Source organism: Typha latifolia, chromosome 5 (assembly GCF_019914945.1).
Source record: "Typha latifolia isolate L0001 chromosome 5, TyphaL0001v2, whole genome shotgun sequence".
Classification (NCBI taxonomy): Eukaryota; Viridiplantae; Streptophyta; class Magnoliopsida; order Poales; family Typhaceae; genus Typha; species Typha latifolia.
In genome coordinates, this window is record NC_133090.1 from 15,597,709 (window position 1) to 15,621,328 (window position 23,620).

At 38.2% G+C, this 23,620-nt stretch overlaps 5 protein-coding genes across 6 annotated transcripts; 2 read left to right on the forward strand and 3 right to left on the reverse strand.

Annotated features, from left to right (window-relative positions):
- Window positions 1-1,121: 1,121 nt before the first annotated feature.
- Window positions 1,122-5,596, reverse strand: LOC140789427 (uroporphyrinogen decarboxylase 1, chloroplastic). The gene is made up of 5 exons (XM_073139128.1): window positions 5,269-5,596; window positions 4,790-5,172; window positions 3,987-4,271; window positions 2,797-3,032; window positions 1,122-1,553 (listed from the first exon to the last, which is right to left on the reverse strand). Exons 1-5 carry the CDS (start codon window positions 5,405-5,407, stop codon window positions 1,385-1,387), a joined length of 1,212 nt encoding a protein of 403 aa, XP_072995229.1. The 5' UTR covers window positions 5,408-5,596; the 3' UTR covers window positions 1,122-1,384.
- Window positions 5,597-6,171: 575 nt separating this feature from the next.
- Window positions 6,172-10,958, reverse strand: LOC140788186 (polynucleotide 3'-phosphatase ZDP). Of its 2 annotated transcripts, none has more exons than XM_073137346.1 (12): window positions 10,564-10,958; window positions 10,409-10,471; window positions 10,254-10,316; window positions 10,110-10,166; window positions 9,367-9,438; window positions 9,119-9,175; window positions 8,920-8,996; window positions 8,423-8,504; window positions 8,128-8,244; window positions 7,448-7,575; window positions 6,618-6,687; window positions 6,172-6,463 (listed from the first exon to the last, which is right to left on the reverse strand). In XM_073137346.1, the coding sequence occupies exons 1-12, from the start codon at window positions 10,894-10,896 to the stop codon at window positions 6,416-6,418; spliced, it is 1,167 nt and encodes a 388-aa protein (XP_072993447.1). In that variant the 5' UTR covers window positions 10,897-10,958; the 3' UTR covers window positions 6,172-6,415. The 2 variants fall into 2 exon arrangements, with proteins under 2 accessions (XP_072993447.1, XP_072993446.1); XM_073137345.1 differs by having other exon boundaries at window positions 10,104-10,166.
- An 806-nt stretch (window positions 10,959-11,764) lies between these two features.
- Window positions 11,765-16,566, forward strand: LOC140789079 (calcium-dependent protein kinase 1-like). The gene is made up of 8 exons (XM_073138680.1): window positions 11,765-12,642; window positions 13,183-13,326; window positions 13,407-13,559; window positions 13,807-13,922; window positions 14,007-14,174; window positions 15,237-15,364; window positions 15,459-15,558; window positions 16,056-16,566. The coding sequence occupies exons 1-8, from the start codon at window positions 11,973-11,975 to the stop codon at window positions 16,176-16,178; spliced, it is 1,602 nt and encodes a 533-aa protein (XP_072994781.1). The 5' UTR covers window positions 11,765-11,972; the 3' UTR covers window positions 16,179-16,566.
- A 300-nt stretch (window positions 16,567-16,866) lies between these two features.
- Window positions 16,867-20,615, reverse strand: LOC140789081 (probable protein ABIL1). Its single transcript, XM_073138683.1, has 9 exons — window positions 20,375-20,615; window positions 19,908-19,990; window positions 18,917-19,067; window positions 18,747-18,846; window positions 18,572-18,664; window positions 18,393-18,477; window positions 18,216-18,268; window positions 17,805-17,905; window positions 16,867-17,172 (listed from the first exon to the last, which is right to left on the reverse strand). Exons 1-9 carry the CDS (start codon window positions 20,459-20,461, stop codon window positions 17,014-17,016), a joined length of 912 nt encoding a protein of 303 aa, XP_072994784.1. The 5' UTR covers window positions 20,462-20,615; the 3' UTR covers window positions 16,867-17,013.
- Window positions 20,616-21,524: 909 nt separating this feature from the next.
- Window positions 21,525-22,576, forward strand: LOC140789339 (uncharacterized). Its single transcript, XM_073139005.1, has one exon. The coding sequence runs from the start codon at window positions 21,740-21,742 to the stop codon at window positions 22,547-22,549; it is 810 nt and encodes a 269-aa protein (XP_072995106.1). The 5' UTR covers window positions 21,525-21,739; the 3' UTR covers window positions 22,550-22,576.
- Window positions 22,577-23,620: the final 1,044 nt, after the last annotated feature.

Consider the following 23,620-nt stretch of genomic DNA (forward strand, 5'->3'; position numbering starts at 1 on the left):
TGCCGCTCAGCAACGGAGTAGGGAGGCGAATAGTTAAAGATCCAGTTGGATTAACGAGGAGACCAATTAACTTCTTAATGTTTTTGTTTTAGGGAACAGAGTTAACCAGACCTTCTATAATCTCTCCCCAAATACCTATAAGATCACCGGTTACTTAATTTGATTCGATAATTAAATACGGTAACGTTGCCGATATCAGTAATAGAATTAATTACGTTACACTTCTATGGGAATCGATGCATCGATGTACTTTGTCTCCAAGGAGATGAGAACCAGAAATGACGTCGCTCTAATGGATCCAATGCTAATGTGTCGCCCTCGAAATATGCTACCGTTACAACGATATCTGCGTGCATTAAGTTTTTTTTTAATATATAGATTACGAGTACGGTAAATGTTCATAAGGGATACGCATAGTATGTTAGTAAAAAACTCTTCTAAATATTTAGGAAAAAAAATCGAACCTATAAATTATTAACATCTACTAATGGTTTGATAGGCTCAGAAAGTTTGCTGGGTTTATTTAAATCCAAGCTTAAGTCGACGTGATATGGGACCGGCATGACCTAACCCGCCAAGTTATTACCAAACCTACTAACCCATTGAATCTAGATCTAAGCCTATATCTCAGAGCCGACATAGATATATATATATACATGAAGGCAGGGACCTTGTGAAAAGTTGTGATAGATTATTGGATCTAGAAAACCGGAAAACTGTACTGTTTCTTGATAGTTATTGGCAATGAATTGTACAGGTGATCCTGCAACAACTGTCGTTGGAGTACTGACGTCTCCACTGTCTTTACATTTGGAGTACTGACGTCTCCACTGTCTTTACATTTGTTTGGTCTGTACTCTGAACCCTTTAAATCAAATAAGAAAAAGAACTTTCAACCCTGTGTGATAAATTACAACTTGTTACACATGCCTCCTGGAATCTATGCTAGTTTGACAAATTGGGCCCTATACTTGTCTCTAATTAAGTCACGGCTAGTAAAGATTTAGGCCACTGCATTTGAACACAAAATTATCCCAACCAGACAAGCCCTGCCTGAAGTAAGAGCTCAGCAAATTTTGATTATAAAAGCAATGCACAGGACTAGACAAAGCCGCAGAACGAGTCAGAAAGATGGAACTTTCATTTATATCATGAAAAAGCAACGACAGGCATTAAAGTACAGTAACGCAGAATAGGGCAGCTTTACATTAACTACTCGTTATAACTTTCACCAGACTCTCGAATGAGATGGGATGATAAGCCACCCACCCATTATTAATCTACACTTCCAACTCACCGACACTGCGTCTGCAAAAGAATTCTGAGTATTACATGCATTAATAGGTAGATTGGGGTTGTTTACTCGGAAGAAAAGTTATCATCTTCAAGCAACGGTCTCTAATTCTTCTGACTTACAATCTTCAAAGAGGGTGTCATATCTCAAGCCTCTTGTGACATCAAAGAAATGCTTCACAGCCTCTTCCGGTGTGTTCACAAGGACACCATGACCCAGATTAAGTATATGCCCTCTCGGCCCAGCAGATTTCACAACCCTGACAGATACAATAACATTGATGATGTCAGGCTACAGACATGAAGTAGACGCATGCGGCTATATAGTGGCTGTCTATGCTTTTAAGTTTTGACCTTGAGAGAGGAGAGATTCAGCTAGAGAAAATAAGTAGCACTAATTAATGTAACAAGATGTTTCTGACCTATGCTAGTTATGAATCTCACAAACATTCCATGCAATTATAGGATCTAGTCCCTGTCGACACTAAAAGAATCTCATAATTACAATTATCTAACCAACTATTCACATTTGAATACAGGCATGCTAATTAGTATCAGTTTCCTATTTGTTTGGTTAGGTCATTTGTTCAAACTACAATAAAGTCAGCATCTATCCACATCTTTGTCACCATTGTTCACCAAATGACAATTATATTTTCTTACTACTTTTCAGGATGGAAAATGCCACCCAGCCTTCCTACCTCACTTCCCCATTATTTCTACTCCAGATGAGAAGGCCAGTGAAATTAAATGTACAGGAAAATTATGTCAATGTTTGAAACCATCCCAGGAATTTAGATGAAGTATGTGCCTCTCACCAGAGTCGACATAATGTTTAGCAACCGAAGAGCTTTAGGAACTTCCCAAGATTTTGAGCAATATCAATAAACAAACATATCAAGATCTTCTTTTTATGCCCTGCCTTCATCCTATCCAAGAACGGAAGATACTTTAAAATAAAAAGGATAATATCTAAATATTGTTTTCCGGGTTATGAATCAGAGGTGACAAAAGTTTCAATGAAAAGAACCATGAAGCAATTGGGTAAAGTGAACTGAAATCAAGACCAGCCGAAGTGAAAGTACTGCAACAACTGGAGCATGTACAATCTATTCCCAACCTCTCAATAATCATAATGAAGTAATAACTGGATCGTGTACAATCTATTCCCAACCTTTCAACAAATCATAATGAAGTAATAACTGGATCATGTCATAAATTGCCATGATGGGCGTCATAGTAGACATGTGCCAATCGTACTTACCCCTGTATGCCGATTGGCCATATGCTATAGGCTATATAGCATGTCAACTAAAAGAAAGGGGGCTATATGCCTATATAGCATGTCAACTAAAAGAAAGGGTTTCATATGACTATATGATGGACACACCATGCTGCGAGAAGTAAATTTTGGCCTAAATAAATTTACCTAGCATTACCAGAATGAGAAATAAACTACAAGCATGACCAAACTGCAATTAAGCAAACAAAAAGAAAAGTAACCTATGGATTTCATCTGTCAACACTGGAAGTGGAGAAAAGAGATAAGCAGGGTCGACATTCCCTTGTACGCCAATTTTACTGCTTAGCCTCCTCCTTCCATCTGCCATATCCACTGTCCAGTCAAGCCCAATTACATCAACACCAGTATCTTCCATGCGCTCAAGCAGGCCACCATTCCCATTAATATATAGAACTAGTGGTATATGGGGGCATTCTTTCTTGACTGCACTCACTATCTGTACATGAAATTGTTTTATTAAAAGTCTAAAGTGTAACCTGGTTCAAGAGTTGCTAATGCAGCGATCAAGTTATCCACAGATGGCATCAGTAACAATAAGATATTACTAACACCAACACAGTCATCTGCCGACTTCCATTAAAAAAAACAAAATACTTCATAGTTATCAGCTATTAACAATACCACTTATCCAATAAACAACAACCAAATATGTTGGCATAGACAACTTTTCAAAGAACAAGCCCCTATTTTGTCTCTGAGAATACTAAACTGTTTTATGCTGCAAGAGATCTCTTATCAAAAACTATATGTATCAATAATCTCCTGAGATTTGGAAAAGAATATAGAGCACAGACATTTTGCAACCATAAGAAAATTGGATTCCGTTTTTATATAATTTCTTTAAAAAAATTAAAAAAATTTCAGTCAAGACGGATCTGATATCTTATACATGTTTATGTATGTAATTATGCTCATGCACATACTTAAATACATATATACCTATAACAAAAGGAGAATGAACACATATATTAGAAAAGAAAAACTTCAAATACTTTCATTCAGAATATCCAGATCATTTAGAAATTTTAACACTCAAGACAGTGGAGATCGAGAGGGTAGAATCATAGGAATGGATTAAATTCACATTCATCAATAAATGGACAGTAATTTCTCAATGAAGAAACAACAACTACAAAATGTTCACTTATTGAACATTTGAAATCTTCATACTAGAAAAGCTTACCAGACCTCCACATGGAACTTCAAAATATTCAACACGTGCTTCTTTATTATTTACTTCATGAGACAACAATTGTCATGAATAAAATGGAAGTGCAATATTACATCACGCAGAAGCCTATTCCAAATGAGCTAAAAGGAAACGTAGGCTCAGATAAAATCACAGATCATGAAATATGAGAAAATACTGTAATTATAGGGTGTGTTTTACCTGCTTGATATATGGTTTTGACCAACTCTCCCATACATTAGGTGGGAGCTGTCCACCCCATGAATCAAAAATTTGTATACACTGAGCTCCTGAATTTATTTGGAAAATGATATACTCGGATATTGCTTGTGCCAGGTGAGAGAGGAGAGCCCTCAAGACATGTGGTGCTGTATAGCACATCCGTTTTATAGTAGTATATGTACTAGTAGATCCCCCTTCCACAACATAAGTAGCAATTGTCCATGGAGCCCCGACAAAACCCAGCAAAGCAGTTCTCTCTCCAATCTACAAGTGGCAAAATGACTGAGTTAACCAAGCTAAACATCATAACCAACAATTGCACATCTGTGAAGTAGAAATAATCTACTTACCATAAAAGAAAAGCAGTATCAATTTTCACTGATTATAAACAAAATCACTTATTCATAAGCATGTCTAATATTTCTATGAAATTCACATATTTATGAGTTTTGATATTATACCACACAAAACTAGATAAAACAAGAAATATAGAAAAGAAATAAAACAAAAACAAATCACATGCTCCTAGAGAAGAGAAAGAGGATAGGATAGTATATATATGCTTAAATTTAGTACAAGAAACGGAGTAATAATTTCTATCCAGTGGTGATATTTTGATTTCAAAGCTTACAAATACCAATCTAAGCATGAAGATAGAATCCAATCTCGAAACCACATAAGCACAGAATAATTGCAGGAAAAGTATGATAATTATCCTACGGTGACTATAGTCGCAACTGGATCCAAGTCCAATACGGAAACAATGTCACAGAAGCCTGTACCTCTCCACGCAAAATTCTGAGGGATTCCCCAACAAACTGAAGCTTATCTAGGTCAATGGGATGCAAGCTCTTCAGATGTGCCTCGGAACGAACCGGAGACTGAATAATCGGGCCCTTCGCATCCGAAATGTCGAAAGGAACACCAATTGCAGGTAAAGGAGTAAGAATATCAGAAAATATTATAACTCCATCCGGCCCGAAAGCTCTCCATGGCTGCAAACTTATCTCCACAATAAGGTCGACCGTCTCCGACCGCTCTCTAAACGACGGATGCTTCTCCGCTAGCTTCTTGTACGCCGCCATGTACCGCCCAGCTTGGCGCATCATCCATGCCGGAGGCCGAAGGGTTTTGTTTCCTTTTGCGGCCTGGACCAAGAGGGGATCTAGCAGCACATAAGTATGAAAAAAAACACAATGTCAACCAGATACCATGTTACTGAGGAATTAAATCGAACAGGCTGTGTGCGAGCTGAGAGTACCGGAAGAGAGAGCAGCTCGAGGGGAGAGAACCCAATTGCTTCTCTTGGGAAGACGCCTAGGTCGATGAGCTTGGAGGAAGTTCGAGTGGAGAAATGAGCTTGAGGAACTGAGATCGATTGAGAAGCTAAGGCTGCTCATGGTGTTAGCAGAGGAGGAGATTGGATGAAGAGGGAATCGATGGTTCGTCTACCTTCCTCTTTCCCGCTCTCTCCTTCTTCCTTATCCTCCTGCTCTCCGTTTTTGGGGCATTGACACTTGCGCGTGAGCCCCGCCCCGCAAAGGTAAATGAAAGTTTTTTTTTTTTTTTGACAAGGAGAACCCTGCCTTGCTGATTAATTACGAAAACCATATTTAAGGTTGTATTAATTGCTACTGTATTCTGTAAATTTTGAGACCTTAATTGCTAAAATATTCTGTTAATTTTGAGAAACTACACACTATATATCAGCTGTTTATGTAGGTTTACTAAATGATCTTGATTAATAAAATGCCATTTCTGCTGATTAGACATAAGTCGTATTATCTTTTTAAGATTAGATAAGTTAATGAAGAGTTAGCAGCATGACGCAGCTCATAGTTTTCTACAACCATACTAGGAGTACTTCTCCACAATAAAAAGAGAAAATATTTGATAATTAAAGAAAACTCCAAATAGAAGCTAAGGTCTGTCGATAGACAATGCCATCTTACATCAATGAAAATTCGTTCATGTGGGATCACGCAATCCACTTTCCAATAAACAATACTATCAAATATATGGTTACACATTCAGGCGACGGCATGCAGTCCACCCCCCATCCACCTTACTAGTATGGCGGTCTATTGCTTTTCTTGAAAAAAGAATTATTAGTGCAAAGAAATTTGTCAAAAATACAGCAGGAGGAAAAGAAAGGATCATGAGGGAAAGAGAGAAATGCTAACAGTGTCAATATAAATTGATTCCTAAGGTAATTTTCTCAAGAAAAAATTGCAAGGATAATTTTGTGCCAAATAATTACATCATTTGACTGAAATGTCAAAGAACATAGTAGCTTTCAGTAACTCCTCATAGATATCTCCAGCTTGAACAAAAAGCAGGAAGATCAAAACTTTAGAAGTCACATACTACATGAGCGATGTTTAATGAAGCTGACCGGTAGAAAACACCTAGGCAGCAAAAAATTCTTCAGGAACGTGAAACTTCAAGCCAATCACCTATTATTGCAGAAACCAGAGAATCTCATCAGGACAAGAAATAGACAGATAGTAAGTTGGCTAAAGGCAAAGGATTGCCCCTGCTTTTTCACAGCAATGGATGATCTAGATAATAATGACAGGAACACTATAGCTCAAACAAGACAAGATGAACCTCCGCAAATTGACTATCTGCGTCACTATGATCGGTGGCTCTTCCAGCAGCATCGCCGACATAAAAAGATCTGTCAGGAAAAGCATACAGTTGGATCAAAAATTATGTCCATCTTATTAGCAAACATGTAAATCATACTGATCAGATTCATGCTAACGGCGTAAAGTCTCAAAAACACTTATAAATCATAATCACAGTAATCATTAGTTTATTCCCATGCATTTAATTGAAGAGAAAGGAAAAGCAGAAATAAAGAGATATTTTTGGTGATTCAGATTGACGAGGATCTCTAGATAGTGCTATGATTGTAGCAGCCCAGCAGGTCTCTGAAGCTGATGGAACTTCTTGTTCATATTGTCGTAAGCAAAGGCTCAAGGAATACAGTTACAGGTTGGCCTTGATTGCGATATATTACTACATAGATGCCCAAGTGGATAGATGGAGCAAGAACATAAAATCACCAGCCCCAACATAACACATGCAAGACTCCTCACCAAGGATATTGTAACAGAGAGGCCTTCCATGGTAGATGAAAGTCAGTCAGCATATCAAGGTGGGATCTACTTTTGATTATTGACTTTAAATCTTATATAGAAATCATCCGGGGTTCCAATAGGCTCAGAAATGGTCTACAGAAAGGGGGAGAATAAATTAATGATATAACAGAATGAAGTTTCCCAAGAAGACAAACTGATTGCATTTTTAAAGCCTTATGTATTTAAATGAAGCAGGAACAAAATTATGATGCAGTACAAGCATTAAGCTAGTGCTCATAACATCCAAACTCATGATAATATGTAGAGTACGAAAATATGGAAAAAAGAGTTAACTGATCCATGTCAATTGGCATTCCAGAATTGAAGTGTTCTTCCATCAATTTCCACATTCCTGGTTTTGGTTTGCGAAATGGATCATCAGTCTGATCTTTATTTTTTGCTAGACCACAAGCTATAAAAACCTGCAATCACATGTAACCTACATCAATTTGATGACTAAGCCAGTATTGGTACATAATCCATAAAATTCCTATTAGATATCAAATATGAAAAAAAAAAATCTTATACGCCATATTGCCATGACCTAAGCCACTATTCCACCCAATTCTATTAATAGGAAATCAAAACAAATTTATTAGTTAGAATCATGTCAACAGTCAAAGTAACAATTATGAGGGAAAGGCCTAGAAATTTATATTTTGTTTATTAATCTATGTTAGCAAGCAAAATTTCTTTGATCAGTTGTTCTGTTCCTGGCACCAGACCTGTTAATTCCATTATTCTTCACTTTCTTTTCCTGTGCCTGCATTTGCAATTGTTATTTGTACTTAAACTAAGACTAATGTTCTTACATTTGAAGCATTTTTAAGTATCATGTGTCGTTGGTGATACATAAAGGCAAAAAATGGCACATACACACAAAAGGAATGCATATTGCACAGCAGCATTATCAGTACAGTAAAAGAGGATGAAGCATACATTGGAACACTATAGTAGAACAAGCTTCTAGCTACCTGAATAGGGACTTTAACACAATTGATAAAGTTGTCAAGTCGTCCAATTTTGGAGTCAACAGCTTGTTGTCTCTTATTCTTCCAACGCTCAATGTTCGATTCGTTTGTGAAAATAACCTAGTGATGAGGACAAGTCAACACCTCCTTTGCAACAAATTAAGGATTACAAAGTTTTAACAGCCACGACTAGAAACACAAAATCAAGTTTGAGTAATTGCAGCCAAAAATGATATCCAAGGTGTTGGACAAAAAGATTCAGAAAGAAAGGACATAAAGCACAAAAAAAAAGACAAACCAGCTTGTAGCCACTGCGATATAGTCCTTGCAGCTTCGCTGGAATCGATGGATACAAAAGTGACCAGGCATCTGCACCAGTTCTGTATTGGCAGGAAATTTTGATCAATATTTCTCTCTTTGATTACTATCGTAGTATTAAAAAGCCTGGCGAAAGAGATACTATCAGGGCTGTAATACATACTAAGTTAATAACACCTTAATGGATAAGAACTTACAACTTCAACACACTTTTTCTCACAGATTAGCTCTTAGCCTGTGCACTAGGTCATTAAGGTGCAGTGCTTTTCAAGCAATGACACCCAATCAAGTTGCCAAAGTCCATATAATACACATTTTTACAGTAAATTAAGTTCATCAACTCCAATGAACTTGCTCAACTCTGTCTTTGCACTTGGCATTATATATTTTAACAACAGGTATCAAAATCAATAGAAGGAGAGTAAAATGCACAAAAAGATGAAGCAATTCCTAGTATCCACAACAGAATTATAATACCTTTTCACAGAGGTATTCACAAGACACCCATCAAAATCAAATGCTGCAATTTTTGTGGAATCATGAAGACCATTTTCCTGATTATAAAAAGAAAAGATTGTCAATCATATATATGGTGAAAACTCACATTACCCACTTCACTGAGAGTGAATAGACATAAACAAGGTTCATTCCTGGTTATTGATACTAATAGGCTCACCCGCTCACGGAAAATGACTGTTTTGTAGGCCTTCCAATTAGGTGGAAGAGTAGCATCCTACATAAATAAACAGTAACAAAAATAAAAATTCTGAGTAATGCATTCAAGGGAAAATGAAGAGGTTAACAACGATACTGTATATGCAAAGAAAGTTAGAAACAACTTATACAGATTACAAAGTAACAATCCTCTATTTTCCAACTACATGAAGTGCCAAAATAATTGAGAATGATTAAAAAAAATATTACCTTGTACTTTTCTATGATATCAGTATCAGAGAAGACCATCCCCAAGCCATTCTTTTGAGAATCTCCAGACAGCTGTGCACATCATCAACTAATGTTTGAGTTAACCCACTGGTCACATTGGAAGATATGCGAAAATCCATACTAAAGATGACAAGAATGCACCAACAGATAATGAGGGACAACAATCAAACCAAAAAAAAAAAATTTTGAAAGATCAAATGGATACAAATTTCCAGGTAAACACATGACACTCCTCTAAATTTAAAGGATCAAGTATCCTAATGTAGAACTACAGGAACCAATGGCCATATAAAACATTACTCTCCTGTAAGCTTTAAATTACGGGGTTATCCCTCAAGGTTTGAGTGTAACCCACATTTTGCTTCTGATAAAATTCAGATAAATCTGAAATTCCTGTAAGCACTACCTTATACTTGAGCTGGTCCTTTTCTTGCTGATAGTGCCTAGTAGTGTTAGGACTGGATGTATGTTCTGGAAACTTTATATATGCTGCTATCAGTGAATAGATCCGGGTGTGCTCATGAGTTCCATAATGAAACTGCGCCTTTGGGCTTTTGTTCAAAAACAAAACAAAACAAAACAAAACAAAAAAATTGAACTGGTCCTTATATAGCATTCTTCTTAAAATCAAGAATTTAGTATGGGATATAAAATGTGATCATTCACATGTTTCCAAATTGAATCTCTCAAATGAATTCAAGAATTAAGCAGTCTACCTTTACCTGCTCAGAGCGGTCTGCTTTTGGTTCTTCATCCCCAGCTTCACCCGTACCATGGACCTAAAAATGCTCATAATGGAAGATAACAAAATTAAAGACCAGAGAAGTATTCGACGTCACTAGAATTTCAAAAGAAAAATCGTTAACCTTTGGTTTCTTCGGACTTATCTCCTCTAATTCGTGAACAAGATCGCCATCTCTTTTACAAACCTAAAAAATGAACAGAGGACAACATAATATTATCTAATGAACAAATAACATAAGTAATATCGACAACAATAAATACAGGGGAATCAAATAACCTTGTCAGCCTCATCCGAGGTCTCACCACCCTCTAGCTTCTTCAACGTTTCCTGATCGCAGTTCTGATCCCCCAACACACGCGTTCACAAACTTCAGGACTCAAATAACCTCAATGATACTAAAATGATCAATATAGAGCTATCTATTACCCAACCTTCAAGGAACCAAAACCCTTTATCTCCTCCGCAGCAGCAATCGGGTGCGATCTAGCTGGAAAACAATCAAAATGAAACCATTTCACAAGGTCGAACCCTCGAGGGTCTTTCGCGGAGGATCCGAGCCTTAGCGAACCGGCGGAGATGGCCTTGCCGCAGCTCTTGCAGGACGATCGATTCGATTTCGCGTACTCGGCGACCACTCTGGGCGGCGCCATTGGAGAGGGCGCAGAAAGGGGAGAGAGAAGAGAGAATGAAGCGAGGAAGGGGAAATTCAAGAAATTTGGGTTTTTCGTGAGGATGGAGAGGTGTGGGAGTAACAGCAAGGGCATGGAAAGGAGAAAAGGCGGGAAGGACGACAATGGCGAGGAGTGGCGAGAGAAGAATTATAAGAGTTTTTGAGCAAAAGTGGGTCTCCTAAACTTATTTACCGCGATTTATTCTGCCCATCAAATTAGTTCAGCATTTTTTTCAACGAGGCTCATTTCAAAAACTCTATAATTTGGGAGAATTGGGCCTTGGGTTTCAGGGCCCAGTTAGAGATTGGGCTTGAGATCCTCTGGCCCATTAAAATCCGTTGTTGTTGTACTTCTACATCCAACTACCCAAGGTATCACTCTCAGATCCTATGGGACCATTAAATATTTTCTTTGAATTGGCATCTCCAGAACACGAGTTGGACTTGGAACAGAGCTAATTCAAACAGCAAGGATAAGACCATCGTACGTGAATCCACACAGACGATGGAAGACACGAAGCAACTGCGAACGCAGTTCGTCGCTTTGGGGGGGAATAAATAATATATTTAAAAAAAAACTATTCGACAGGCAGAGCCAAAGAACTTGTCAAAAAAAAAAATCCCTTCTTGATTAGTAGTTATTCTAGACAGCTTAATAACATATTTGCATATATGAAGTCGAAAAGATGGGTTTAGTATTTTATTTCACATTATTTTGAGTGTTTAATAAGTTAGCTATATATATATATATATATATATATAAGAAGTTATCCAGTAGAAGTTAACTGTCAATTTTTCTGAATCACTTTACTGTCGACGGAGTCACCAATTCAAAACAACTACCTGTATTAATTCCCCACGATCTCGAGGTGGGCCATGTGTCTCGTGTCGCTCAGAGATACGCTTCAGTTATCTCCTCCCTGTTCCGTCTATAACACCCAGACCCAATCTCATTTCTAAGTACAAAAAAAAATCGTGGTTTCCTCGCCCCTACCATCTACACTGCTTTCAAGTTTCAACCCCTCTTCTCTCTCTCTCCCTCTCCCTCTCCCTCTCCTCTTTCTCTTTCGTCGTCGTCGTCTTCTTCTTCTTCTCCGTTTTCGCTGAATTCTCTCGATACCATCTTCTTTCCCGAAATTCCAAAGCTGCACCTAAAAGTTTGACCTTCCAATGGGTAACCGCACCTCCCGCCACCGGTCTGTCCCCAATTCCAACTCCGCCGGAGGAGGATCAGACCGCCGCCCACCAGCTTCTCCTCCCCCTCCTAAACCCCAGAAGAGCAGCCAAAAGCTCCCGCACCAGACCTCCAAGCCCACCCCCAGCCAGTCCATGGGCCGCGTCCTCGGCCGGCCCATGGAGGACGTCCGCGCCACCTACACCTTCGGCCGCGAGCTCGGCCGAGGCCAGTTCGGGGTCACCTACTTGGTTACTCACAGGACTTCCGGCGAACATTTCGCGTGCAAGTCAATCTCCGCACGCAAACTCGTCCACCGCGATGATATCGAGGACGTCCGCCGCGAGGTCCAGATCATGCACCACCTCACGGGCCACCGCAACATCGTCGAGCTACGGAGCGCCTGCGAGGACCGCCACTCCGTAAACCTCGTTATGGAGTTGTGTGAGGGTGGGGAGCTGTTCGATCGGATCATTGCCAAGGGGCATTACTCCGAGCGCGCCGCTGCGGGGCTGTGCCGCGAGATTGTAGGAGTCGTGCATAGTTGCCATTCGATGGGGGTGATGCATCGTGACCTTAAGCCGGAGAACTTCTTGTTTCTTAATAAGCGGGAGGATTCGCCGCTCAAGGCTACGGATTTTGGGCTCTCTGTCTTCCTGAAGCCTGGTGAGTGTTTTAATTTATTTATTTCCTTTTTTTGTTAGGATTCAATAATTTTAAGATAACCAGATAAGAATATAGGATGAGATGAAATTTCTGGAGCAGTTTAAGCAATTACGTTCTTCATCATTCGCTCTGTATTTCCTAGTTCCTTTTTTTTATGTATGATTGTAATTGAAAAGTAATGGGCAAGAAATCACAAATTATTTAATAGAATGTTATTGAGCTTTGCAGGCTTCTTTGACTTGAAATGGGCATAATATGGAAAGAAGGTTTTTTTTTGTTGCCTTCTTTGTACATAATTCGTGAGTTGACTATGATTAGAATTGTATTTTCAGTCAAAACAATGTATTGCAGTTTATATGATGCCTCTCAACTACAGAAAATGCAAGCTTATGTGTCAGCTAGAAATCCTACATTACATCAGGAACAAAATGAAAAGGAAAGGAAAATATAATGTAGATCTTTAAGACTAACTGAAGCAATGAGTGTTTTTGTTTGACAATTGTGCAAGTAGTGAAAAAGATAAGCAACTGGTGGGTGCAGGAGAGGTACTTAAAGATGTTGTCGGAAGTGCATATTATGTTGCTCCTGAGGTTTTGAAACGGAATTATGGAGCAGAGGCTGACATATGGAGTGCTGGAGTTATACTTTACATCCTTCTTTCCGGTGTACCTCCTTTCTGGGCAGGTATGGTTACTAACATATTAGTTACTTTCATTGGTGTTTTGTTGAAATGGAAATCGAGATACTTTTGATTTTTTTCGCAGAGAATGAGGAGGGTATATTTGATGCTATCTTACGTGGCCATATTGATTTCGCATCTGATCCTTGGCCTTCTATTTCTACTGGGGCAAAAGATTTAGTCAAGAAGATGCTGAGATCAGATCCAAAAGAAAGGCTTACTGCAGCTGAAATTCTCAGTGAGTTTTTTTTTCTTGTTACTGTAAACAACAACAACAAGTAGTTGCTATATTTCCCCTTATATGGCTGAAATGAGAGAGAGTTGGAGAGACCATGCGACAACTCTATAACAACTATGTTGAAAAACTAATGGCTGTGTTCGAAACAGAACAATTTTAATGAAAAGAGTTCCTGTACAGATACTGATATTTTACATATATTCAAGTATTACTGGATACTCTGACAGTTTAAGCAAAAAAATTGCAGATCATCCATGGATCAGAGAAGATGGGGAGGCCTCTGATAAACCACTTGACAGTACTGTTCTAAATAGAATGAAGCAGTTTAGGGCTATGAACAAACTTAAGAAAATGGCCTTAAAGGTGATTGACAGATTACCCATTTGTTCACACTCAGATACTTCTCTTTTGAAGTAGTTGATGGAATTTTATTAACTTCTTGTTCAGGTGGTTGCAGAGAACTTGTCAGAGGAAGAAATTATGGGCTTGAAAGAAATGTTCAAATCTATAGATACTGATAACAGTGGGACAATAACTCTTGAAGAACTAAAATCTGGTTTACCAAAATTGGGTACCAAGCTTTCTGAATCTGAAGTTAGGCAGTTGATGGAGGCGGTATGTAGTCTATGCTTTCAAAACCTGTTGAGAATCCTACTTTCTGCACCCTGATAATTTTCCTAATATTTTCCTTTTCAAAAGAACTTATACTTGATTAACACATTTGTGCATTTTGTTACAACTTAAGATGAAAGTCATTGTGACTGTTCATTCCTTGAAGGCTTGAACAGAAATTATCAGTAATCAGTTTACTAGGGAGACCAGAAACTCGCCAGCTTATTCATCTTATCATATGCCAGGCATGATTATGTTTTTCTTTTCTATGAAAAAACAAGAGAACTTAGATATATATTTTTTACATCACAGCTTGTATGAGTTTTCTGTCTCCTTTATTCACCCTCTCCACTCTCTCTAGTTCTCTTCCCCTCATTTTTCTAAATTTTGATCTCTTTATATTATGAGTTCAAGAAAATGTGGTTTAATCTCGGGTTTTTGTACGCATACCCTTCATATATCTTTTATTTGTTTGTGTGACTATCTAAAGTTGATATTTGTATATATATATTTCTTAAAATACATGATTTTTGCATGTATACTCTTATTTTTTGCATGGATAGCTCTAGAGTCAACTAACAATTAATATTTGAACAATTTAAAAAGACAAAAATATTATTATTTAAGTTTTCATAAATTTCTCTTAATTAACTGTTCTTTTTGTCTTTTTTATATTAAAGTATTGAGATTTAATTTGAAAAATGCCCAAGTAGGTACCTATGTAAATAACATGTGTTTTAAGAGATATACATGAAAATATTAACTTTAAAAAGACATCCAAGCAAATAAAGAGTTTTTTAAGGGTACACATGCAAAAAAAGTTAAAAAACCTTTAATCTCTAGCAAAATCAAATACTTCCGGTAGGTGGTGGCAGACTACAAGAGTAAGGATGATTGATTACATAAGTTGTATTTCCCTTGATTTCAATTGAGAATGGTACTTTTCATGCACGTGACAGTGCTCATACATATAACATCTGCTCACTACTCACATAGAGCAACATGTCTTTTACTTTATGTTAGATATTACATGATATACTTAGACTATCTTCATTTTCTTAACAGGCTGATGTGGATGGAAATGGGTCCATTGACTATATCGAGTTCATATCTGCTACAATGCACATGAATAGACTGGAAAAGGAAAATCATATTTTTAAGGCATTCGAGTATTTTGATAAAGACAATAGCGGGTAACCAATTTTCGCCAATTGTTTTATTCCTATTTAGTCTTCAAATGCTATATCTATTTGCTACTTACTTGTCCACATGATTGTTTGTGTATAGATACATTACAGTGGATGAGTTGGAGCAAGCTCTGAAGAAATATGACATGGGTGATGAGAAAACAATAAAGGAGATCATTGCTGAAGTTGATACAGATCATGTAAGCCTTCTGCTCTTATTCTTTGTTCTCTTGTGTATCTGTGTTTAAGACTGAAAATTGAATAGATGGCAAGGAAATTTCTATTTATTCTGGATGTTTCTATACGGATGAAAGAATTGGTATTATTTGTATACAACATATATTATAATTGGGAAATAACTCTATTACCTGTGAGAAAAAGGAAATAAAGAGAAATAAACATTTAGGTAGCTTACATCATCTACCATCACTTTGCGCTCTCTGAGTGTATATTTGTATGAAAGAACTGCATGGTTGTGCTTGTTTTTTAATTTCTGAAAAAAAAATAGAATGACAAAATGCATCTCAAAGGCAACATAGGTTTCTTTATGTCATTTTGCATCCTTGTGTCTTCCCTAGAAGTGTCAGGACTCTTTCAAATTTTGTGACTCTACCTGCTCAGAGGAAGTTTAAACACAGCTTTTATGGATCTAATGAGCTTCTGTTTACAAATATTCACCCTTTCCTTCATTTTGCAGGACGGAAGGATTGATTATGGGGAGTTTGTGGCCATGATGAGAAAGGACAGCCCAAATATTATTCCAAACAGTGTCAAGTATATACCGTGTCCGCCTCCTTTGCAAATAAAGAAAAATGTTTAGTTTCTGGAGCAGCTTTATGGACTCGCAGGGATGGAAGTTGCTACTGGGAGATGGATTAAATGATGAAAAGTGTCTTGGATATTGCCTTGGACTACGATGAATCCTGCGTGCTGTGTGATTACTGATTAGTACTCGTATCTTTGTGAACTTTGCCCCTTAGCTGCAATTGGAGTTGGAATTTGCTGCAACCCCACGCCCCCTCCCCCACCACCGTTATTCGTACTGCTTTTTTTCCCTGTCAGTGTCTCTACCTTTTTGAGATTGAATTTACCCCTTTGTACGTATTTTCTGTTACAGAAATTATTACCTTTTTTGTATGACCGTTGTTCATAATTGCTTGACACAATTAAAATAAGGGAGATTATCCAATGAGAAATTACTTTGAAAATTAAGGTGCTAAGCCAATATTCAACACTGCTTTCTTGAAACCACCTGCAAGTTCACGGTGCATTGTTGACTCCCTTCACGAAGGTATATTCTTTGATTCCATTAGTTTGAAGTTTTAAATTTGACAACATAAAAGATGCGGCAGTTCCATTTGAAAATTTTGAAGAATTCAGGAACGACCATCGTGTGTAGCATTCGATCACAAGCTGCCAGGTACCAACCACAAGGGAGAGAGAGATTCAAAGTCATGTTGGAAAATACAATGGTGCCATCTACTGCAAGACCAGCAAGTATTACGATGTAGGTCGATAAAAAATTCTTTCATGCGGGTAGAATGCTATAAGGGTTCATATGAGCTAGCCAAGCCAGGAAATATACAATCAGTAAAGATGGAAGACATATGAGCACGTGCTTTGCAGAAGATTATGCTGACATTTGCATCAACTGATCATGAGACAGCAATCTTTTTCAGCTTCGATGATTTGTGCTTGACAAAGAAAGCAGATAGTACACTCCTACTGCGAACGGTAGCCGTTTGGATTTCATGTTGTCCAGGATTCGCAGATGATCTGAATGCTGTCAAATTATTTGGGGCCTTTGCAGTATCCTGAAATGATATAAAGCAAGCACTTCTTATAACAAAAGATTATGCTAAAATACATGCTTGGTGGGTAAAAGAGCAGCAATGGACATGATAAAGGACTATTAAATTTTAAAAAAGAGGGCTTTCCTGAATTCGGAGTGCATAGTGTAGAAATTTCAGAAAGTCTAGTATTCGACGAAAATATTACTAACGATTCAACAAGTTCCATATGATTCATGTTCAGTAAAATAAACTCTGATCCACAAAAAATTTCAGCGAAGTCGAATTCAATTTTATCTATTTTTATTAGTGAGAAAAGTTATCCTGATTCCTGACCCATTGAGACTATTAAAGGTAAACAGGCTAAGGAACTGGTTGGAATTTCTCTTTGTAGTTTCAAGCCCCCCATAAAGCACCACTACTCCAAGTATCTCTTTCCTATCCTCTTCTGTTTTTTATTCTTGTTGTCTATTTTATTGCCAGCTCCTTCAACTACTTCTCTTTTCCTTGTTCTCCTTTTCCACTGCCTTCAGCCTTTCCACACTTCAGCCTTTCCACACCACCCAAAAGGAGAGGGGAAAACAGACACAGAAAAGGAACATGCGTCTTAGGTGCTCTAAATGGATTTTTGAAATATGAGTTTTTTTTTTTTTTACCTTCAGACCAAAAGTTTGCATGACGAAATCAGAAGTGTCATTTCTCTTAGGTGATTGAAGATGCTTTGATAAGGGCAACGGTGCAGAAACCTCTTCAGTGCCTGCAATTCAAATGATCTATTTTCAGTTGAAACTGTATCATCAAGATATCCTGGAAAAAGAGAACTGCATCTTCAATAACATTAGAATATAATAAGCAAAGTTGCAAACCATTATTCAATATTTTGAGTTTAGAGAAACTGGTTATATCCCATGGTGGTTCTATATCAAATTCCACCAGATCAATAGCAACTTGTAAATGATGTATTAGGACGACATAGATTCACTATTCTCCAACGGCCTAAGATTGATTATTTATAGCATGGCAAAAAAGCAGAATAATTTATAAATGTAAAGCAACAGCTAAGGTACCGCGGAGGTGGAAGACTTGAGAAGTGGTTGTAGGAAATTTAGCATCTCCTCCACTGCACAAAGAGCAAAAACAGCACATTAGCTAGTAAATAAGCAATGAAAATCTATCTACAGCAATTTCCACAAAATTCACTAGAGATAAAGGCAAGGGAAAGTAAACAGCATTGCAGAAGGTACCGCAGCGCTGCCTGGGTTTTTCCATTAGACACAGAGCGGGATTCTGAAGCTAGATGCCAAGAAAGAGTCTTTGGTGCAGCAGAACCTTTTTAACTCAAATAAGAAAAGATTCCACGATGAGAATAGAAATAAACAAAGTCAAGAGTAAAAGAAGACACATAGCTATAAAACCTGCACACCTGACAGATGTGGCTGCGGTTTGGCTTGAACATGATCTTGCTTAGCGTTTGCTTGTAATTTTGAATGAATATATGTCCTCCTATTGCCAGAATCTAGATTGGTACTTAATTGTTAAAAGGTTTATACAAATTATCATCGTTTCTTAAAAAAAGAAAGAATCAGCTAGAGTCATACTTGGTAAAATATAATGTTTGTGATGTCTTGGGGTGATTGCCAACACCTGCTGCTGTCTTAAACCTTCTTTATCAGTGTAACTTTGGCATGTGAGAATTTGCTAGTTGTAAGAGAATGTCAGTTTGTGAATGAGCTTAAAAGGAGACTTCACGTCATTAAATAGAATTCACCTGATTTAGACATGCCACTTTCAGTTCCACCATTGAGATCTCAGAAGCCTGTTGGTCGATGATGTCTGTCAATTTGTAAGCGACAGTACCAAGGTGATCGACAGCATTGACAAGGGCACGAACAGCATAATCTTTCAGATTATCCAACACCCTGTAGCAAGATAAACTTTTGTTTATAAAGAAAATGGCAGATGTGCACATGCAAGTTAAAAACCTCAACTGAGCTGACTGGATACTTATGAAAACTGTAAAATGACAAATCCATATGATCGAACAACAAAAAGAACAAAATATTAATTCGCAATGCATATAACAAATAATCCAACATGTGCGCGTGGATCATTGTTTGTGAACCATATCTGGTTGTGTCCTCCATTTCAACTCTCAGATCAAACTGCTCCATGCCTCAAGCACGAAAGAAGGCCTAACAGTTTGCAAACATGGTTATCTAGAGTGAAATGAAGTGATCCATAGAAAACTCAAGCACACTGATGGATTTCATGGGTTGTGTTGCCATATAGTTCGAATGTACAGCATTCACTAGGCAATCATCTACTAGAAGTTCAAAATGACCATATAGTTTATCTTATTACAGCAAGAGAAACAAGAGTAATAAAGATTAAACTCTTAGAAAAGGTCAGCGAGCATTGTCGCACTCCTTTGGGAGCATGGTAGACAGCAATGACGGAAATGCATCGTGGATATAGCCAAATGGAAAAGGATTTATTTTTACAATCTAATAATTGTAAAACTAAACCAGTGAATTAAATTTACACATTTTTCTGATCAGTGGCATTTTGATGAGCGAAACATACAATCATGATCACTCTCAATATGGCAAATATTGCTGCATGCACTTCACTTATATGAAGACATAGCATGGATTAGGTTTAAATCCCTGGCAAATATTTCAAGCATTCAAAGAATGAATGTGGATAAAGAAATAAAACCAGAGCTCCGAAAGAGGAACCGACCAAAGAAGAAGACTTACATCTGCTTCTGTTCACTGTGAAGGTAAGATTTTTCACAGTACTCAGCTGCAGAGTGAAGCTGCGGTCTCAGATTCTTCAGTTCCTGCAAACAACACAGAACATGATACATTAGGATCCACATTGTTAAGCATTGTTCAGCATAACATGAGGATTTGTTTTTGAGGCGACATCAGAAATTCATGGAGGACAAGTGAAATTCCAAGCTTCAACGACCTAGTCCATAGTCAACTACTACTAGCGTCAGTCAAATTGAATACACCGAGTTACACACACCTACATATGGAGAACCAGAGTCCCTTAATATCAATCAAATCATGCAAAATGAAAGTTCTACAGGAGAGATCCGGGTCAAGAGAGATCACGTTGAAACCGGTCAGATCCGGAGGGTTTCTGATAGCAAAAGATAGAGAGAGAAGAGAGAGAGAGATAGATAGAGAGAGAAGAGAGAGAGAGAGGGGGGGGCGACCTGCAAGGCCTTGACGAAGCTCTTGCTCCGCTCCATGGAGACCTCGTCAAAGGTCATGGCCGCGCCCTCCGGCCGCCATTGCTGCATCCTTCCCCCCAAAGTTACTGTCACTTCGAGATCGGGGCAAGCGAGAGTGGAATTAATTTTTTGAGGGGGTAGTTAAGAAGATTAAAGAGGAAGGAGGAAGTGAAGTACGAGGCGCGGCTAATACCGGGAAACGGGTTTTGGATTATTTTTATTTATTTTTCCTTTTCTCGAGAAATGTCTTGGAGAGTTATTCGTTAGACGCAGGAATACAGTACATCCCAATGCTTGGCATCTTCTGATTAGCTACAGGACGATAAGCAGGAAACTCCTGCACACATATTTGGAGATGATCTGATGCCAATGGGAATAGTCTACTGATGTGGAGTAGATTAGGTGGAGTCCGGTCGCAATCGAATTGAGTCAGTCAACGTATTCAGAAATTACTTTCACTATAATTTCTTACTCTCTCACCATTAAAAATCTCATAATTTCTATTTTATATTTTTTAGCACTACTCATATCAAACTGAAACTTTGAGATCTCCCAATTTTAGGAGATAACTTTTAGTTTATATGGAAGTATATAATGACAAAAAAAAAAGTAGATGTAGTTTTATATACAGTTTGATGTGCAGATTGCTAATGAGAACATGGTTAGCTTACCAACCTCAATTAATAAAAAGATTTGCACAAATCTAAACATCTTATGTGGAAGCTTCTTACTGCTTCAGTTGCATGGTAGACAGCATCTACTCAGGTATTGCCAGTCCAAAGAGAAAAGCTAAGCACAAGAGGTTATGATCACTTGCCTTTTTACTCACAGATCATAGGCATAGTACCATCTCTCAGGGCCCCCATCCCAATTGCCCAATCATGTAGGCTTTCCTTTATATATATAGTTGATCGATGGAAGAGGTTTTCCTCTTCTTAACTTAAAAACTTAACATCTGGTGATGTTATTTTAAGAAAAGTCGGCATATAAAACCCAAAAGCATCTAGTTGCTGCTAAGGCCCATGCAGTAGTAGTGGTTAAGACATTACCATCCATGAATGCAACCTAACTCTACCTTCCAAAATCATTAGCATTATAGAAATCCTAAGTTGGATTAGCCTAGATTAAGCATATCAGGAAAGAATCTTGTCTGAAAGAGAAGAGCAGTTTAATACTTGCTTCTTATGGCCTGTTGTGGAGCTCAATGATAGACTACAAATTCTCTAGCTTTGTTTCTTTTGTTCCTGCCAAAGAAGCATATATTGATCGAATTATATAGCTCATTTTAACAATGTTCACATGTTGTTGTCTTGATAGTGCTATCTTTGTACGTTTGTATGTCAAACCATGCTATTAATTTCTTCATGTTCTTCCTCCTATTTCCCTCAGGAGCTGCAGCTGGCTCTCATGGATACCTTGCAACTCTCCATTGAGAGCTTCTCTCATAGTTGGTTGCCATGCAAGAAGCCCCCATCCTTCGACTCCCCCGGCGATAGCCTTCGGTTCTCCGTCGACGCCCGCGACGGCGGCTCCTTCATCGAGATGGACCCGAAGGTACTATCCAAGCGTTGGAGTACTACGTCTAACTCCCATGAATTCGACTTCAACTTGCCGAGCTCAGACCAAGCAGCCGCCATGGTCAATGCCGACCAAGTGTTCCGCAACGGCCTAATGCTTCCACTCCAACTAGTCAACCCGCCGAAGCGAGAAGAAGCCGCCGCTTCCGCAATCTCCTCGGACTCGATCTTGCTGCGTTCTCTCTCAGTCGACTCGTCCAAGTCGTTGCTCTCCGCGAGCAAGCGGCGCCGTCAGCCGCGGCACACTCGCCGGCCCATCTCGCTAGATTCGTCGCCTTCGCATGGCGTGGTGGCTTCGTCGTCGCGGTCGAGCTCCACCGACACCAAGTCGCCTTTCTTCGGGGGTTGCGCGAAGTCCTCGAAAAAGTTCGCGAGGAAGTACTTGAGATTTCTAATGCCGTTGTACAAGAAGGTGAAAGGATTTAAATTTACGAGCTCGAAGAAGAGATCAACAAGCTGCATGGGATTGACGAAGCCTTCGTCGAGCGTCGTCGGTAAGATGGATGATCTGGGTAGAGAGAGTGCCATTAGAGATGCTATTCTCCATTGCAAAAACTCTATACGTGACTCTAAACAATAGACTACAACGATATATTTTGCAATGCAATATCTATATGAGATGCTATACATTCTTGTTTATATATATACTGGACTATTATTAGTACTGATCATTGACATGCCATTCTTCTCTGCTAAGATGAGTCGTGGTCATAGAATTAATGTTTACTCATAATTCCTGTAGACAAGACAATTTCATCTTCTCTTCTTACAATCAAAGTCGTCCGATTCCTCCTTACAAATGGCATGAAGAAAATAAAAGCGATTAACTTCACATGGTTAAGGAGGAAAACATTTAAATTAAGAGGACTTGAAAGTGGGTTAACTGTTTGCATCCCTATAAGCTACAGTCAACTCATTTCATCACTGCCTTATTGTCACGTCCAATCAATACCACTATGTTCTTTATGCCAAAATGTTTTGTTTTCTCCTCAAGAATGAGTGGCCCCTTGCTTTTTGAAATCAAATTATGGGTGGCAGTGAAAATTTTCAAAATGGAAGATTAATAATATATTTGTTTTAAGTGTTAAAATGGGCCCCCATAGGTTGGGCTAAATTTTTACATAGTTGGGCCAGCCCATTACGTTGTTTAGTCAGGGCCATAGCTTAATTCACCGAGCTGCTTTGGAGCTGTTTGATTGGCTGAATCAAATTGACTCATGATGGATGGGATGGATGATAAATTATTGATGCATGTGGGATTGGTGTTTTAAGATCCTACGTTATAACAATTTGTGGAAAAGATGTTAAACTTTTCGATCTCACTTATATTTCTCAGTAAACTAATGAAACATGGAGAAATAAGAACTCAAATAATAAGTAATTTACCATGAAAGTAGCTTTTAAATCAGGAAAAAAAATATATAGATTTAAATTTAGATCAAAATCAATCGCTAATCAAACTGTAGCAATTTATAATAACGGCTTACAGACCGCTCATTGATACTCAAAATTTTAACTATAACAGTTTTACTTGTTACATCTCATAATTCACTACATTCTATGATTGGCTCCAATCTCTGTTACCCTTGGAATTAATCTAACTGCTTCCGAAACTCTTGAGAAGAAGCTCTTCATAATCTAAAGAACTTGA